At 37.8% G+C, this 19,913-nt stretch overlaps 1 protein-coding gene across 5 annotated transcripts in view; it reads left to right on the plus strand.

The window, feature by feature from the left end:
- The window catches only part of LOC149161328 (uncharacterized), an 85,900-nt gene that overhangs the window by 54,976 nt on the left and 11,011 nt on the right, over positions 1 to 19,913 (plus strand). Inside the window, exon 2 of one of the 5 annotated variants that reach the window (XM_089436933.1) lies at positions 15,506 to 15,577. The exons of the other annotated variants lie outside the window; for them this stretch is intronic. Coding sequence (XP_089293059.1) covers positions 15,506 to 15,562 — 57 coding nt within the window. The 3' untranslated portion in view covers positions 15,563 to 15,577. Of the gene's footprint in view, positions 1 to 15,505; positions 15,578 to 19,913 lie in introns of those variants that run through there. 5 annotated transcript variants of the gene reach the window in all.

The raw sequence follows: 19,913 nt of genomic DNA on the forward strand, positions 1-19,913 counted from the left end.
TCCAACTTGTTCCTCTTTTCTTTTGGCACGTGGAAGTAGACAAGGCAACCAAAGATCCTCAAGTGCCCAACCTCGGGTTTTTCACCAGAGAAGACTTCTTCTGGAGTCTTGTTGTTTAGGGCACGGTGAGGAGATCTATTTTGAACATATACAACTGTGTTAGCAGCTTCACCCCATAGAAACTTTGGTAGTTTCTGATCATGCAACATAGCTTTGGCTACGTCCATGATAGTTCTATTCTTTCTCTCAGCCACACCATTTTGTTCTGGGTTATACAGTACTGTGGTCTCTTTCTTGATTCCAACTTCTTTACAGAAGTCAATGAAATCATTTGAAGTGAACTCTCCTCCATTGTCATATTTGAAAATTTTGATTTGTTTTCTAGTTTGCTTTTCTTCCAAAGCTTTGTATTCTATAAACATGTTAAATGATTGACTTTTATTTTTCAAGAAATAGATCCATGTCTTGTGAGAAAAATCATCCACAAAGATTATATAATACAAGTAGCCACCAAGAGAAGTTATAGGCACTGGTCCACATAAATTAGAATGTACAAGATGAAGTACCTAACTAATTCTACTTTTGCTCGAAGGGAATGGTACCTTTACGTGCTTCCCACTAGTGCAACCTTGGCAAACTCCATCATGATCAGATCTAATTTCCAGTATTTCGGAAACCATCTTTCTTCGGTGCCAAAGTTCACTTTGATGATCGCTGTCATGGATCAATGCATGAAGAGGTCTTCCATTGACTTTATGTTGACCTTCACATCTTGATCCCAAAGTGAATGCATCTCTCATGCTAGATCTCATCGACCAAGTGAGAACTTTACCATTTATAAAAACAACTTTCATTCCTTTATCTTCTAAAGCAGAAATATAAAGAAGATTCTTTTTTAGACTAGGTACATGCATAACTTCTTGAAGAGATAAGGCTTTACCATGATCTAGATGGAAGGAAACAAAACCAAATCCCTTTATAGGATATGAAGAGTTGTCTCCAAGAATGATTTTCAAATCGGTCTCTCTCTCAACCAGATTAGAGAGCACCTCTTTATAGCCAAGTAAAGTGCCTTGCGACACCACTATCAACCAATCCACTGTCACAAGAATCTGGAGGAGAGGAACTAGAAAGAGCAGAAACAAGAAAGTATTCTGATTGTGTTTTAGCTGCATTATTATCATACCTTGGGTTCCTTGAAGAATCAAAACTCCCTTTACGAGTATAAGGAGCTTCTCTTCTTCTTCTATAATCAAATTTGTTGGAGTTGAAGTTGGATCTTGGTGCTCTTCTGTTTTCTGGACAATCATGGGCATAATGGCCATTCTTATGGCAATTGTAGCATTGGACTTTAGAGGAACTGTTCCATTTAGAGGAACTGTTGGGTGTTGGAAAATGTAACTAGGTTCGGTCTTCATTAATGTATTTGAGTCATCATGAAATGTACTTATCAAAAGAATAAAGAAAATAATTTCTATTATTGTATCAATGACTTATTAAAGCATGGGTTTCATGCTTGGGTCATCATTATATTAGTCAAAGTCCCCACTGTGGACTCCTGGGATTAATATTGAGTTTATAGAGTCATTGTACATTCAAAGAGACCCTTCTTGGGCTTTCGAATCATGTAGACAGGTTTACTATTGAGTCAAATATAATTTATGTAACCTCCACACCAAGTCGGCCTAAGGACATCAATTCGACCTCACTTGGAGCCTATAAATAGAAAGAAGTCGAATTCATTTGGAGCATCTCATCTCAAGCTAGTTCGATATCTCTAAGGAAGCTAGATAAGTGCGAAGTGGGTCTAAGGAACCAAAAGGAAGTGCGAGTTTAGTCAAGTCTAAGGAGAAGAAGAAAATTGAAATTTTGGAGCCTCTCTCTCTCTGTTTGGTGCCCTAGTTTGGGAGATTGAAGTCTTCCAAGTTCTCTAAGGAAGCTAGATAAGTGCGAAGTGGGTCTAAGGAAGCAAAAGGAAGTGCGAGTTGGGTCAAGTCTAAGGAGAAGAAGAAAATCGAAATTTTGAAGCCTCTTTCTCTCTGTTTGGTGCCCTAGTTTGGGAGATCGAAGTCTTCCAAGTTCTCTAAGGAAGCTAGATAAGTGCGAAGTGGGTCTAAGGAAGCAAAAGGAAGTGCGAGTTGGGTCAAGTATAAGGAGAAGAAGAAAATTGAAATTTTGGAGCCTCTCTCTCTGTTTCGTGCCCTAGTTTGGGAGATCGAAGTCTTCCAAGTTTTGCTGCTGCCTGATGCTGGAAGTTGTTGAATAGTCAAAGTTGTTGGGAAGGAAGTGTTGCTGGAAGTTGTAGTATAGTCAAAGTTGTTGGGAAGGAAGTGTTGCTGGAAAGAGGTCGAAGATCTGGGAGGCTGACTTGGTGTGGAGGGAAGGTTTGGTCTTTGTCTAGGGTGAAGAGTCTCAAAGAATACTATTGAAAGGAAGAGAATTTTTGATTGGGTTTTCCCCTTGAGGGGGGTTTTGCTCTGGCATAGTGCTTACATCTTGTGTCTCTTGTTTTGTGATCTTCATACACACATAATATGGTAATTGCTTGATGAAAGATAAGATAATAAAGAAGTAAAAGAAGCCAACATAACTCACAAGTAATTATCAAGGAGAATCAAACCCTAATCTATTTGCATTGATTTTCCAACATGGTATCAAAGCTAAGGTCAAAAAAATTTGAAGATCACTTTGTTGGCATGGATTCTCCCTCTTTGATGAACTACATAAGAATGGGTATCAACACTGCTGGAAGTTGGATCAAGAAGGTCATCCATTACTTATTCAACAAGGTCAAAAGTCAAGGATTCTTGGCTGCTCTTACAGGTTCTCTTAATGATGACAATGCATGGATCATTGATAGTGGAGAATCAAGACACATGATAGGAGAAAGTAAACAACTTCATACACTATCAAAGGAGCCATCTTCTCATGCAGTGGAATTGGGTGACAACAAAAGCTATGCTCTTAGAGGCCTGGGATCAACATCATTGAAGCTGGAAAATGGATCGAAGCTGCACCTCAACAACGTTCTATATGTTCCAGGTTTGAAAAATAATTTGCTTTCTATTTCTTGTTTAGAAGATAAAGGGGAAAGAGTTGGTTTTGTTGATGGAAAAGTATTGGTTTGGGGAAAAGACTCTAGCATTGATAAAGCTAGGGTTATTGGAGTTCGTGAAGGAGCCTTTATAAAGTCATTACACCACCTCCTCAAGCTTTGGTTCATATGGAAATCAATCCCATTGAGTTATGGCATAAGAGGTATGGTCATCTACATTATAAGGTCATCCCTACTCTTAGTCAATTGGTTCTTGGCATCCCCAACGTGAAGTTAGATCATGAAGGTGTGTGCAAGGGATGCTCTTTGGGAAAACATACAAGAAATCCATTTCCAAATAGTGAAACTAGGTCTAAAGAGATATTAGACCTCATCCATTCTGATGTGTGTGGGCCCATGTCTGACAAATCACTTGGAGGTCATCTCTACTATGTGACGTTCATTGATGACCATTATAGAAAGACATGGCTCTACCTTCTCAAAACAAAGATGAAGTATTTGATAAGTTCAAGGAGTTTAGGTCTGAAGTGGAAACCCTAACTGAAAGAAAGATAAAAACTCTAAGCTCTGACAATGGTGGGGAATACACTTCTAAGGAATTGATTGCATATTGTAAGGAAGCAGGTATTAAGAGGGAGCTCATTGTTCCCTATTATCCTGAACAAAGTGGATTGGCCGAAAGGAAGAATAGGTCAATTGAAGGCATTCAAACTATGCTCCTTGTTCAAGGCATACCAAAATTCTCATAGGGAGAAGCAACGGTGACAGTCGTGTACATTCAAAATAGAAGTCCTCATAAAAGTCTTGATAATACAACACCAGAAGAAGTATTCACAGGAAAGAAGCTGAGTGTGGATCATCTCCGAATCTTTGGAAGTCCAACATACATCCATGTTCCAAAGGACAAGTGAAAGAAGTTGGACTCTACAAGTATCAAGGGAATATTCGTTGGATATAGTCTCTCTTCAAAAGCATATAGAATCTACATTAAGGAAGAAGTCATATTGAAGTAAGCAGGGATGTCATATTTGATGAAAGTCAAGCATACAAGAAATCAAAGCATATTTTTATTGATTCTGATGGGGAAGACATTCCCATATTTGAAGAAGAAAAAGTTCATCATGAAAGCCCTACTACAAATCAAGAAGAAGAAGAAGGACCAAGTGAGCCTATTCAATCGGTGGTCATACTAGCCACAAGGAAAATGCCAAATTGGTTAAAAGCTACATTAGAAGATGCTGAAGGACATGAAGCTGCGAAAGGAACCTTCAAGGAAAGTAAGAAACCGAAAAGATATTCTGGTTATGCTGCATACATGACAAAGTTAATTGAAGCCGAACCATCTACATTCAAGGAAGCTGCTCATTAAGAGGTTTGGAAGAAAGCAATGCAGGAAGAATATCAATCCATCATGAAGAATGGGGTTTGGGAAATCGTTCCTAGACCTAGTGACAAATCAGTTGTCACCTCCAAATGGATCTATAAGACTAGACATGTTGTTGATAGAAGTATAGACAAGTACAAAGCGAGATTTGTTGCAAGGGGTTTCTCTCAAAAGGAAGGCATTGATTATGAAGAAACCTTTGCTCCCATAGCAAGGTACACTACCATTAGATCTTTGGTTTCATTGGCTGCTACAATGGGTTGGAATATCCATCAAATGGATGTGAAGACCGCATTTCTGAATGGGACCATTGATGAGGAAGTGTATATCGAAAAACCTAAAGACTTTGAAGTTAATAGTAGGGACTCTCTATTGAGAATTCTAGGGCATAAGCATTAGATGATTTCTCCTAATTAGTAATTTCTTGTGAATGCTTTTTACTTCTTTAGATTAGGATCTTCTTCTTCTTAGATTATTAATGTTCTTCATCAAAAAATAACCAATGCAAGAACATAAATAGACAAGAGACACAGAATGTAGGCTGTCGGCCAGGGCGAAAAGCTGTCACTCTTTGAGAGGAAAACCTGCACAAATTCTTCTTATAGAGATTCCAATTAACAAATACCAAGACCAAGACCCTTGACCTATTAGCCACTCCAAGACCAAGACACTAGTCCTCTTGACAGTCAACCTTCTTCTTGACTCTTCTTCGATTTCGACCTTCTTGGCATCACCATCAAGATCTTCTTACTGTCTTCATATCAAGATATCCTTTATATGGAGACCTCCTTCTTGTCATATTATCTGGACCTTACTTCTATGATGGATCTCTTAACATAGCATTAATATCCTTCCTCTTAAGATAGCACCGAAACTTATACTGAGATCCCACAGAATCACTGTGATATGCAATTCCTTCATAGCACTGAACAATGGTCTTTGTTATGGCACCAAACTGTGATTTCTTCTTGAAACTATAGCTTCCATATTCTTTCCGAAATCATGATACCGAACTGTATGTATCACTGTAGTCACCACAGGGATCTGAACTTATCACTGTGCTTTGATACCTGAATTCCAGAGGGATCCATATTCCCTTGACTGCAATAGTATCCAAACTGTTCAATCTAGCTGTCCACCTGAAGTCATGGAGATGTCCGAACTTCTATCTGTCACCTTATTCAAATTACAGAGAGATATTTGAATGCTTCTTTGTTTTGCCCATCCGAAAAACTCAGAGAGGTATGCGAAAATATCTATCCTGTGGAATTGGCCGAGGTTGCTATATGGTGGTTTTCCCGTCATATTAAGCCGACATTAACCATGTGAATCTATGTGTCTTCATAAGGTAAGCCGACGTGATCTTTACTTCGTTTGGAGGCCAACTTCAAGAGAGGAGGACTGTGCTTGTAGATTCTAGACACTTTAATAGACCCATATATATTTGACACATGCTCAAGAATAGCTCTTCATACATGACATTAATTCTTTTGACTCTAATGATAAATCCTAAGGCTCTCAATAAGAACCACTAACAAATAAAATCTCTTGCTCATGAAACCCATGAAGCAAGCCTTGCAATAATAATTTTATTTTCTTCTTTACATCATTTACAGAAGTCACAATTACATGTCATTATGAAGACCGAACCTAGTTACATTTTACAACACTTCCTCTTAACTAGGGAGGTATTCATAATGGTACTTGGTCATTCTCAATTTGAAGAATTTCTCATAAGAAGAATCGGTTTGGTAACCCATCTGTATAGCATCATATCAACCAACATTGTCACATAGCAAGGCCTTGATTAACAACTCTATCCACATGATCAGAGCACAATGCTGGCGAGACCAATGATTTATAGACACCATAATCATTGTCTCTCAAGGTACATACTCCACCTGGGTGTTCACAGAGTATGACCTTCTTTGTACTATTCTTATCTTCGGTGGCTAGTCCTCAAAGAATATCGGTCCACTACGACTACTCTTATCTTGGATGCCCTATCTCATCCTCAAAGAGCATCAGATGCCAGATGATTACCCAATCCTCCATTTTGTCTTCCCAGGTGAAGACCAGAATGATGTGTCTATCTCTCCCTCTCAATTAGGGAGGACATATCAATTCCAACAATGGAATGTACTCATTCCTACAGAAGGAATGTACCTAAGCTCCCTCTTGGCTTAGGAATTTCCAAGTTTCTTCCAAGTAAGAAACTTGTTTTCAGGCTCCCTCTTAATTAGGGACCTACAACAACTCCTCAACCAGCTGCTTGAAGAGATCCTTCCTTCGATGTCATGAATTTCTTCATCAAGGAGTCTTCGTCTTTTGTAGCTTCTTCATAGGGCACATACCATTCATCACTTTCATCCATGGGTCAGCCATGTCATTATTCCTTTCATCAGAAAGTGATCCATTAGTCTTTATCTGGCTTTGCTTCATGTCATGCTGTCTTCTTCATGCCATATTTTCTGGAAGGATCTTACATCCTTCTATATGGTCCTCTTGGAAGACATCCATAGTTCTTCCATTGGTAGACCTGCATAAGCCCATCCAGATATTTGTTCAAAAATTAGAAATGAACACACCATCAAAATTACCTTTGTGATGGTCTTTCATCATGGCATCTTCCAGTTTGCATCAACATCCTGCATACATGTTGACATATTTCACAAAGATATCCATTGTCAAGACTCTCCATCTTTTCCAGACTTTCATCAGAGTCTTCATATTTTTCAAGGAGATTTCCTAGTCAAATTTTCTTGGTCTTCCTGATGTTGATAGCCTTAACCATGGCTGCATATTTCATGATCTCTTCCTTCCTTTGTTCACACATTCATTTCATTCCTAGGAGCTTCCAATCAGGATTCAGAGTTCCTCAATTGTAGTCAACCACCTCATACTTCATATGAGGACATATTATGTTGATTTCATCTAGTGTGAACCATGCCTTCCGGCATCCTTTTGTAGGAGGAGATTCCTTTCCTTTGATCATGCTTCTCAAGATAGAGCAGTGATCCAAGTTACCTGCAACCATACAACATGACTTTATAAAATCAAATATAAGCATACATACCTCATTTACCTTTAGGTCATCTAGGCTTCTTTCAGCAGCTTCCTTGATTGACAAGATCTTCAACCCCTTGATCTGCTTCATCTCTTATGTCATCATACCATCATCCCATGAATTCCACAAGTTGGAGTTCCTAATGAAACACTTGCTTCCACTCTAGATCGGTGAATCCTCCGATGAGGATTCCATTAGAGAATCTTGAGGATCTCGCATATCCTTATTCAACAGATGTTTCCCTTTTGACTGATATATGACGAGACTTGTCTTGGATGGCTTCTTCCTTTGATCTTTCAATGAGGTCACCAAGAGCTATATCCTTCAAAGTTGACTATTAGACAACCTTCATATTTCTTATGGTGATGTCACGAGCTCTTACTTCTAATGCTTTTCCTCTTCCTTGGACTTCCTTCTTTCAGCTTCCTCCACTTCTTCGGTGGAATGGACGACTTCTCTATTCTTCTTGTTATTGTCCTTCTTAAGTTAAGGACAATCTTTCTTGTAATGTTCATAGCATTGAATCTTAGCTATGTTCTTCTTTCCTTTCGACAAAATGTTTGAATCCTTCATTTGATCCTTTAACACTTTTGCCCTCAACCTGTCTTCTTCTATCTTGCATAGAAGCCACAAGTTGTTGAATGGGATCAGTTAGTGCATTTAGAGCATTTAGGATTATCTCTCCCAGATCTTGCAATTGAGATCTTATGAAGACAACCCTTTATCCTTTGGTTCCTTCAATTTGAGTAGATTAGATCTAAGTGATGTGAATCTTCAAAGAATAGTTCAACCAACCTATCATATATATCTCTTTGATGTCTCCAATACTGCAATATGAGGGGACCTTTCAGAAGAATCCCGTCATGCATTTAGAGGAGACCTTTCCATTGATATGTTCAATGACTTCACTTTCTTCGAGGACGGACTATGTCTATCGTCCTTTTCCATGCAAGGAAGTTCGATGACCCAACCAACTTATAGATCTCCTTGCAAAACGAAGTCATTTACCAAATTTGATTATAGAATGAAAGATACTTACTTGACACGTGAAGATGAAATCTTCAACTTGATCACTTTGATGGTGGTTGAAGAACATGTATTAGTGCTCCTTTCGGATGATCTCCTTCCAAATGAAAAACCCTTCTTCAATAAAGGAGATATCTCCTTTTATGATGTCAATGCCTTTAGATCTAGCTTCCTTTGTTGATGGTGATTGATGAGGATGTTTTGATGCTTCCTCAGATTATCTTCTTCAAAGATAAGGAGGGGATCCTTGCTTCAATGATAGGGAGCTTGCCTTATAGTTTTTGAAGATGATGATAATGCCTTCTTGCCTTAAAGATACTTCAACTTTTCGGTGGAGAATGAGTGCAAATAAAAAATGCTTCTAGGGTTTCAACTTTCGCCAAGATGATGTGATCTTTGTCTTTAAAGTACTTCGAGCTACCTTGCTTTGTGGATAACTTGATGAGGGTCTTTGTGGTCTTTTGATGATGACTATAGGATCCAACACTTTTGTTGGAGTAGACTTCTAGCTACTTTGATGTGTAGATCTATTTGCCTTGAGTAGGAATAAGGCTTTGGCCTTGATTGATAAACCCAAGTTTTCTTCCGAAGTAAACCTTCTTCTATGATCTAGGGTTTGATTCCAAAGTAGATCTCGACTTTACCTTGATATTCTTCAATCTTGCTTTGATGCCTTTCTTGAAACTTGATCTTTGAGTGTCTCTTTGATTGCATGCCCTTTTTTTGACTTTGATACCTTAGTTCTGATACCATGTTGAGAAATTTGGGGCATAAGCATTAGTTGATTTCTCTTAATTAGCAACTGCTTGTGAATGCTTTTTACTTCTTTAGATTAGGATCTTCTTCTTCTTAGATTATTAGTGTTCTTCTTCATCAAACAGTAATCAATGCAAGAACATAAATAGGCAAGAGACACAGAATGTAGGCTATCAGGCAGGGCCAAAACCTATCACTTTTTGAGAGGAAAACTTGCACAAATTCTTCTTATAGAGATTCCAATTGACGAATACCAAGACCAAGACCGTTGGCCTATTAGCCACTCCAAGACCAAGACACTAGTCCTCTTGACAATCAACCTTCTTCTTGACTCTTCTTCTATTTCGACCTTCTTGGCATCACCATCAAGATCTTCTTACTGTCTTCATATCAAGATCTCCTTTATAGTGAGACCTCCTTGCTGTCATATTATTTGGACCTTACTTCTATGATGGCACTGAGCCATTTCTCTTAACATAACACTGATATCCTTCCTCTTAAGATAGCACCAAAACTTATACTGAGATCCCACAAAATCACTGTGATATGCAGTTCTTTCATAACACGGAACAATGGTTGTTGTTATGGCATCCAGCTGTGATTTCTTCTTGAAACTGTAGCTTCCATATTCTTTCCGAAATCATGACACTGAACTGTATGTATCACTGTAGTCACCACAAGGATCCGAACTTATCACTGTGCTTTGATACCCGAATTCCAGAGGGATCCATATTCTCTTGACTGCAATAGTATTCGAACTGTTCACTCTAGCTGTCCACCCAAAGTCAAGGAGATGTCCGAACTTTTATTTGTCACCTTATTCGAATTACAGAGAGATGTCCGAATGCTTCTCTGTTCTGACCATCCGAAAAACTCAGAGAGGTATGCAAAAATCTACGTCCAGTGCAATAGGCCGAGGTTGCTATATATAGTGGTTTTCCCGTCATATTAAGCCGACATGAACCATGTGAACTGGTGTGTCTTCATAATGTAAGTTGACGTGATCTTTACTTTGTTTGGAGGCCGACTTCAAGAGAGGAGGACTGTGCTTGTCTTTGGAGGGCTTCTAGACACTTTAATAGACATATATATTTGACACATGCTCAAGAAGAGCTCTTCATACATGACATTAATTCTTTTGACTCTAATGATAAATCCTAAGGCTCTCAATGGGAGCCACTAACAAACAAAATCTCTTGCTCATGAAACCCATGAAGCAATCCTTACAATATTTTTTATTTTCTTCTTTACATCATTTACAAAAGTCACAATTATATGTCATTATGAAGACCAAACCTAGTTACATTTTAAAACACTCTCATGTTTGCAGACTTAAAAAGGCCCTATATGGTTTGAAGCAAGCACTTAGGGCATGGTATGCAAGGATGGATGCATATCTACTTAGAATTGGGTTCGTGAAGAGTTTTGTTGATCCTAATCTCTACATCAAGTTCGTGAATAATGAGTCCGTCATTATTCTACTATATGTGGATGATCTATTCATCCCAGGTGTGGACTGAAGAATTCAAGAATGCAAGAAGATGTTGGTAGTTGAATTTGAAATGAAGGATCTAGGATTGATGCACTATTACTTGGGTCTAGAAGTATGGCAAAGACCTGGGGAGATATATTTGGGGCAAGGAAAGTACATCAAGTTGTTGCAAAAATTCAGGATGACAGATTCCAAGCCGATGACTACTCCTATGATCACCAATCTCAAGAAATTGAGGGACTCTGACTCTAGTCTCGTGGATCCCACCTCTTATTGATAGTCGGTGGGTTCCCTAATGTATCTGGTAAATACTAGGCCAAATATATGTTTGCCAGTAAACATTCTTAGTCAGTTTCAGTTGGATCCTTGTCATGATATATTGAGGTATCTTCGTGGTACTATACATCACTGTCTAAAGTATGATAGTAAAGAAGTCAAGCTAGTTGGCTTCACAAATTCTGATTGGGATGGCAGTTAGATCGATGGAAGGAGCACTACCGGAGGATGTTTTAGTCTGGGAGCTGCTATGATCTCATGGATGAGTAGGAAGCAAGATCCCGTTACTTTAAGTAGTGCCGAGGTAGAATATGTGGCTGCGTGTGAAGTAGGAAAGGAGTCTGTTTGGTTAAGGAAGCTTTTGACGGATTTGTTCGAGAAGTCTTTGGGTCGTACTGTGATTAATTGTGGCAATCAAAGTTGTATCAAGATGTCTGGAGATCCTGTGTTTCATGCAAGAACGAAGTATATCAACAATAAGTTCCACTTAATTAGGAACCTGGTGCAAGATGGGATCGTGAAGTTGGAGTATGTCTCGACAGATGAACAAGTAGCAGACATACTAACAAAGGCTCTTCCTAATAAGAAGTTTGAATATCTAAGGAACCTGCTTGGTTTAGTAGATATTGCTGATTGTATTGATGATAAGAAATTGGAAGTGATTTGTTGAGGCTTTGCGAGTGAAGCATTGCTTGGGAGGACATTTGGTCGACACTGTGTTGATGTCTAGGTCCCAAAGTACGGAAGGTGGCGTGGGTCGTAGAGCTCTGACTAGGGATACACACCTAGGTCCATGGGTTGGTGGTTAGCAAGTAAGCTTGATACCTAGAGAGGCTGAAAGCTTGAGTCCATCTTATTCCCACTTGGATAGATTGCCATGGTCAGGAATCTAGTCCGTGGCATTATGGTGCCTAAATTGATGAGAGACCAATGGATAGATTGTCCATGGCATTGCGGTGCCTAAAATTCTTCATTGTTCATATAGTTTGAGATCTTCCATTGTATTTGTATATTATGAATACCTCCCTAGTTAAGAGGGAATGTTGGAAAATGTAACTAGGTTCGGTCTTCATTAATGTATTTGAGGCATCATGAAATGTCCTTGTCAAAAGAATAAAGAAAATAACTTTTATTATTGTATCGATGACTTATTAAAGCATGGGTTTCATGCTTGGGTCATCATTATATTAGTCAAAATCCCCATTGTTCACTCCTAGATTAATGTTGAGTTTATAGAGTCATTGTACGTTCAAAGAGACCCTTCTTGGGCTTTTGAATCATGTAAAAAAGTTTACTATTGAGTCAAATATATTTTATGTAACCTCCACACCAAGTCAGCCTAGAAGAGATCAAGTCGGCCTAAGGACATCAATTCGACCACACTTGCAGCCTATAAACAAAAGGAAGTCAAATTCATTTGGAGCATCTCATCTCAAGCTAGTTCGATATCTCTAAGGAAGTTGGAGAAGTGCGAAGTGGGTCTAAGGAAGAAAAATGAAGTGCAAGTTGGGTCAAGTCTAAGGAGAAGAAGAAAATCAAAATTTTGGAGCTTCTTTCTCTCTGTTTGGTGCCCTAGTTTGGGAGATTGAAGTCTTCCAAGTTTTGCTACTGCGTGATGCCGGAAGCTGCTGCATAGTCGAAGTTGCTGGGATGGAAGCGCTGCTAGAAAGAGTTTGAAGGTCTGGGAGGCTGACTTGGTGTGGAGGGGAAGGTTTGGTCTTTGTCTAGGGTGAAGAGTCTCAAAGAATACCATTGAAAGGAAGAGATTTTGACTGGGTTTTCACTTGGCATAGTGCCTACATCTTGTGTCTCTTATTTTGTGATCTTCATACACACATAATATGGTAATTGCTTGATGAAAGATAAGATAATAAAGAAGTAAAAGAAGCCAACACAACTCACAAGTAATTATCAAGTAAGGAGAATCAAACCCTAATCTATTTGCATTGATTTTCCAACATTGGGAGTATGACTTTTCGAATAGTGATGGCCTCTTATTCCTTTCTTCTTCTTGCCTTGGAAAACAAAGGTAGTAGGTTCTTCTTCCTCATGCTTGGGAATTATTCCGCCAGAAATCATTCTGGCCTCTTCGTGACTGCACTTTCCCAGGAGCGCATCAAATGTAGGAAACTTGTCATTGTTACTGATGGTATTAATAAAAGTTTCCCAAGAAAAAGGAAGACCTCTAAGTGTAATCAACACCAACTCTTTATCATAAACAACTTCACCAGAAGTTGACAACCAATCTTTGATTTTTGATATCCTCATGAAGTATGCTTGAATGTTCTCTCCTCTGTTCATCTTAATATCCTTGAGCTGATTCTTCAGAGCAAAAATTTGACTCAAGTTGTTCACTTGATACATTCCAATAAGCTTGTCATACATTTCTTTGGCTTTCTTCAAGTTGGAGACGTAAGTGATGAGGTGATCTCCAAGAGAATCAAGGATAATCTTTCGACTGTTGACTTCTCCTTTCTTGTATCTGACCTTGATAACAAATTTGGAGTTTTTAGTTGGTTTTGTTAACTCTCCTTCAACATACTCCAAAATATCATGTTCCTCAAGAGTAATATCCAATCTAGCCTTCCATGGGAAGAAGTTTGAAGCATCAACCGAATTCTCTTCATTCTTAAAGTAAGAGGAAGACATCTTAATCTACTCAAAATTTCAGCAACAAATAGAAAGAGATAACAAGAGATATTTCAACAGCGAATGAGATATTTCAACAACAAAAGAGGAGATATTTCAACAGAAAATGAGCAACGGAACAATAGGTGATATTTTAGCAAAAAATGGGTTGCAAATAGAGTGGACAACACTTTATATTTCAGCAGAAAATGGGCTGTAAATAGAGTGGACAAGAGATATTTTAGCAGAAAATGCGTTGCAAATAGAGTGTGCAATACTTGATATTTCAACAGAAAATGGGTTTTTCGTTGACCACTATGTGTCAACGACCCATAGCAGTACACCCCTTTTTTTCGCAAAAGGGATATCGCTCAATCAACGTGTCTGTGCCATTCGACAATCATCATCAACCTAATCATGTTATATTGTAAAACTAGTCTGCATTTGTAAATTGTAAATAATCTTAGCAGATCCGTGTCATGTATGTAATTGCCTAGGTAAACCTAATTTTCTAGTGATGATTTATGTTGTGGAAGGTTTTTTGTCTCACCGATCCATGATCGGCAGAGTTTTCCTTCAGCCTAACCCCAAAGCCGGAATGGATTTTGTCATTAGAATCTTAGGGGAGTCCTAGTGTGCTAGATGGAGTCTATGTAAAAGTGATGTGGGAATAATCCTAACTATTTGGTTAGGTTATTTTATTACAAATTGCTTGATCTGCTAGATTATATTTGTATCGCAGAACTGGGTAGTCTGTGAGGGTCTATATCAAATGGGTTTTCCCCCTTGAGATGTAAAAATGTAAAAAATCATGATGTAAAATGTCTTGAGGGTTAGAAAAATCATTTATCCCCTCATAAGTCCTAGGTCTTAGGTAATTTTAAATTTTCCAAAGGCTAAATTCGAGGGTCCTTTAAAAATTTAAATTTTAAAAGGTCCAGGGACTAAGGTTAATTGATTATTTTGCTAAAATTTTATGCCCTTGGTCCCTAGGTTAAGTCAAAGTCAAAGTTTTGAAGAAATAAATGCAAAATTTTAATTTTTTGAATTTATTAAATATATTTAATTGAAAAATTCGAAATTTCATCAATATTTAGAATTTCGACGGATGAGATTAAAAGAAATTTTGATCTTCATCGACGGTCGTGATCACTTTGACAAGGACCACTCGAACTAGCCGTTGGGAAATTTTTCTTTTGAATAGGGGGTTAGTTGTTATTTGAGATGATTCGATCTCAAATAAAGAAAAACTTTGGGGTTAATTTCTGCTGGTGTTACTCTTCGTGGAAATGCTGTAAGATGTTTTATTTTCATGCATAGGTTTAAATTTCAGCCATTGATGATAACTTTATGAAGAGTGATTTTAAACACAGGTATCTTGTTTGGTCACTAAGGTTTGAATGGTAGTTTAAATTCTAAATATAATGGCAGGTATCTCCATTAGATCTAAATTTTATTGTCGTTTTCTCTCTCTATGTTAATGGTTGAATTAAGTTGTGTAGGAAATTTTTGATTTTAAGATCATCGGGCGTTCGGGGAAGTTTTTAGTTGGACTAACCAACTCCCGAATAGCATTTTTTGAAGAGCCCAGCTGGTTTTGATCCCGTGCTTATCATTAGAACTTCTGTTGTGGATGCATGAAAGATTTTCTGAAGAACCTCATCTTAAATTTAAAATTTTAAAAATATATGTGGCATAATGACAAATCTGGCTGCTTAGAGCCTTTAACTTGTGAATATTGTAATTATTTAGCTAGTTTCTGGGGTTTTTAGTTTAATCCTTACATATATTGTTTCTGGGCGTTTTGTTTTGCCATTGCAGGTTGCAGATCTGAAGAGGAGATGTTGCTTGAAGCCAGATCTAGGCCCTGGAGGGTAAGATCTGGTCTCAGAGTCAGCTCTTGCAACGGTTTCTGAAGAAATTTGAAGGTTTCCCAGGCCTGGTGTTTATCTTTGTTATTGGGAAATTTTTGAATTTTTTTTTAAGCAGGTTGTGGGATAGCTGTCAAACCTCCACGCAGCTCTCTCCCACAGGCCAGTCTTTGCTCTACCTGCGTTTTTCAAAACCTTGTTGTCTCAAGGTTGCATATCTCACCATCTCTACGTTCATCCTCAAAGCCATCACATTGCCATAGCTTCGTCTCTTGTATCTGTAGCCTTGCTCCTCTCCATCGTGCTGCCTCCTCCTCGTCAACCTCCACAACTACATATTCCTGCGTCCTCCCTACGCAACTCCACCTTCCTTCCTCTGCTGCGTCCACTCCAGCAACCCGTGAATTTTTTCCCTACAGTCGAGCCTCTCTCTATCCGCAACCTCCTCGTGATTATATTGCTGCATGCGATAGGCCCAAACATTCCTCTGCGTTGAGCTGGCTGTTATCGTATCTACGCACTGCCCATCCGCTCGCCATCCCACGCTCCTTGCTCGAGCTCCGTCCCTTATCATTGTTCGCTGTCATCAAATCGCTGCTCCCGCTACCGTCCATTCCTTCGCAGCCCTCCTCGCATCTCTTCTCTGCCAGCCCGCATTCCTCGACCCTCATTCCACGCCCTCTTTCTCTCTGCCCGTCGAAGTCTCCATTCCGCCCTCGATCCAACACACAACTTTTCCCCACGTGGTTTCTTTTCCCTTTCTTGCTTTGCACCTGCAACCTCCAAGCTTTCCTCCTTAGCCCGAGCCTCCTCGTCCTCCCTCACACTGTTGTTGAACTCTCTCTGTGGTCACCAAACTTGTAGATGTACACAACACAATAGCTAATAAAGCATTCAAATTTTCATGTTTACATTTCACTTGTCTTTTATAAACATTTAGGGTTAGCGTAGTTTTTTTTAGTTTCATTTAAAATTTGGGTTTGATTTTTATTTCATTGGGTTTGGTTGAATCCATTTTAATTAGATTTGAATTTCGTTTTATTTTTGTTATATTTTGATTTTAATTTCAAATCTTTGCCTTGTTTGTTATTTTTTTTTATGTATATACTTTATTTAGGTGAATTCACATTTTTGTAATAGTCTAGTTTATTTTTAGTTTACATTAGTTTTAGTTGGTCACTTTTTAAGACATTTCAATTTTCATTTTGATTTTATTTGTTTTGATTTTCTTTGATTTCAAAATAAGTATATATATATATATATATATATATATATATATTTCTGAGCAAATTGGATGTGTTTGGTCACCTTAAAATTGAAAATCTTTTGTTAATTATTTATTGCATTGAGTCTTGCTTAGCAAATTGAGAAAAAGATTTTCTAAGTTTCTAGAATTTAAAGCTTCTTTGTGCTAAGGCTAAAATTTGAAAGGTGGATCTTCGTGGTATCATTGTTTGCCATTTTACTATAGTTAAATGTGCTTAAATTTCAATATTTGAGGATTAACTATTTGAAGGTGGTGAAACTTTCCTGGATTTGGTTCTTTAAGCATACATCTTTTATTTATGGGATATGAACTGGTTAGCATCTAAATTTTGTGGTTATTTAAAGCATTTGCATCTCTTGAAATTTAATTGCTAAGACATTTTGCTTCTATAGAAAATCTTTCGTTATTGCTTGAATTATTTTATGCTTGTTACATATAAGATATTTTGCAAATTTTCAAGCAGTCATTAATTATTTCATAAGCAGCAGTAGCTAATCGATTACTTGGATCATTAACTCCATAAGGCACTGGTATTAATCATTTAAAATTTAATCAAATCTTGCTGAGCTTTAATTAAGTATTCAATTTGCTTTGCTGTGTCTCCCAAACCTGCTGATTCCCAGCTGGTTCTCCCTTTTCCCATAGGGTCTAACCCCCTTAGCCTGCTATAGGGAGATGGCTTAAAAGGAGAGATCGAGGATCATGGTGACAGCCCCCGATCTGAGCATTGTTGCAGTGCCTAGACACTCTGTGCGACAACATTTTTTGGCGCCGCTGCCGGGGATAGAGTTTTTCTGTCCTTGGTCCTCACGACATTAATCTTTTCAATCATCTCATCTTTTCTGCCATTCATTAGCCTGTCAAGCAGCAAGCCTTTCCTGGCGTCATTTGATCTTTTAATCACCCTATCTTTCGTCATCTCAATAATCGTTTCATCTGCATCTTTAGCTCGTTTCTTGTTTGGGTGGCGACTCCATTTCTTTTCTTTTATTCTCAGACAAGAAGCCCCCCATATCCGGTTGTTTGTTGCCTTTTGGATCCTAGAGTTAGATTCATGTTCAAGTGGCGATTCCACTTCTTTCATCTCTTAATTTTCTAGTTTATTTTTAGTTTACATTAGTTTTAGTTGGTCACTTTTTAAGACATTTCAATTTTCATTTTGATTTTATTTGTTTTGATTTTCTTTGATTTCAAAATAAGTATATATATATATATATATATATATATATATATATATATATTTCTGAGCAAATTGGATGTGTTTGGTCACCTTAAAATTGAAAATCTTTTGTTAATTATTTATTGCATTGAGTCTTGCTTAGCAAATTGAGAAAAAGATTTTCTAAGTTTCTAGAATTTAAAGCTTCTTTGTGCTAAGGCTAAAATTTGAAAGGTGGATCTTCGTGGTATCATTGTTTGCCATTTTACTATAGTTAAATGTTTAAATTTCAATATTTGAGGATTAACTATTTGAAGGTGGTGAAACTTTCCTGGATTTGGTTCTTTAAGCATACATCTTTTATTTATGGGATATGAACTGGTTAGCATCTAAATTTTGTGGTTATTTAAAGCACTTGCATCTCTTGAAATTTAATTGCTAAGACATTTTGCTTCTATAGAAAACCTTTCGTTATTGCTTGAATTATTTTATGCTTGTTACATATCAGATATTTTTGCAAATTTTCAAGCAGTCATTAATTATTTCATAAGCAGCAGTAGCTAATCGATTACTTGGATCATTAACTCCATAAGGCACTGATATTAATCATTTAAAATTTAATCAAATCTTGCTGAGCTTTAATTAAGTATTCAATTTGCTTTGCTGTGTTTCTCAAACCTGCTGATTCCCAGCTGGTTCTCCCTTTTCCCATAGGGTCTAACCCCCTTAGCCTGCTATAGGGAGATGGCTTAAAAGGAGAGATCGAGGATCATGGTGACAGCCCCCGATCTGAGCATTGTTGCAGTGCCTAGACACTCTGTGCGACAACATTTTTTGGCGCCGCTGCCGGGGATAGAGTTTTTCTGTCCTTGGTCCTCACGACATTAATCTTTTCAATCATCTCATCTTTTCTGCCATTCATTAGCCTGTCAAGCAGCAAGCCTTTCCTGGCGTCATTTGATCTTTTAATCACCCTATCTTTCGTCATCTCAATAATCGTTTCATCTGCATCTTTAGCTCGTTTCTTGTTTGGGTGGCGACTCCATTTCTTTTCTTTTATTCTCAGACAAGAAGCCCCCCATATCCGGTTGTTTGTTGCCTTTTGGATCCTAGAGTTAGATTCATGTTCAAGTGGCGATTCCACTTCTTTCATCTCTTAATTTTCTTGAGCAAAGGTCTCTCTCTATCATCCATTTAGTCCCTCATTATTCATCATGGATTATTCGTTTACCCCGTGTCATTTTACTGATGTTCTCCATGATATTCCGGAAGTGGCCATTTCTAAATTGTCTTTGTTCTCGGATGGTGATTCAGTCGCTGTTAGAAAGCATCTATGCAGGTTTTCCCGTATAATGCTCATATATTGTAGTTCTCCCTAGTATGATCATGAAGATGTCAAAATGCATTTATTTGCATTTTCTTTAAAGGGTGATGCTTTGAATTGGTTTAATAATTGTCCTGAAGATTCTTTCACTTCTTTACAAGACATCGTTCATGCTTTTAAAGATAGATATTGTTATCAAGATAACTCGCCTTGTGCCCCTAAAATTATGCAGCAGAATGAAAGTGATTTTGTGAAGGATTCAATTGTCGATGAAAGATTTCAAGACAATTCTCCATATCAGAATGTGCCATCCACTTGTACCGTTGCAGATCAAATCCATGATAGTGGAAAAGCAGGGACAAATTGTCAAATTAGTGTCGACAGTGAAAGGGAAAATCAGAAGCAAATTATAGAAGAACTAATGCAACTGGTAAAAAATATGGAGATTAATCAAGAAAAGTTTGTAACTGATTACGTCAATGATATGAGAAATTTATACACTCACCTGGAAAAGTGAGATAAGGAGATGGAAACCATGAACGCTAATCATGATAGGGAAATTAATTCTATGAAAAACAAGTTATTAACTATGGATGAAGAAATTACCA

Source organism: Pinus tabuliformis, chromosome 5_2 (assembly GCF_031772625.1).
Source record: "Pinus tabuliformis cultivar Carrire ecotype Pingquan chromosome 5_2, CPIR1, whole genome shotgun sequence".
NCBI classification, from domain to species: Eukaryota; Viridiplantae; Streptophyta; class Pinopsida; order Pinales; family Pinaceae; genus Pinus; species Pinus tabuliformis.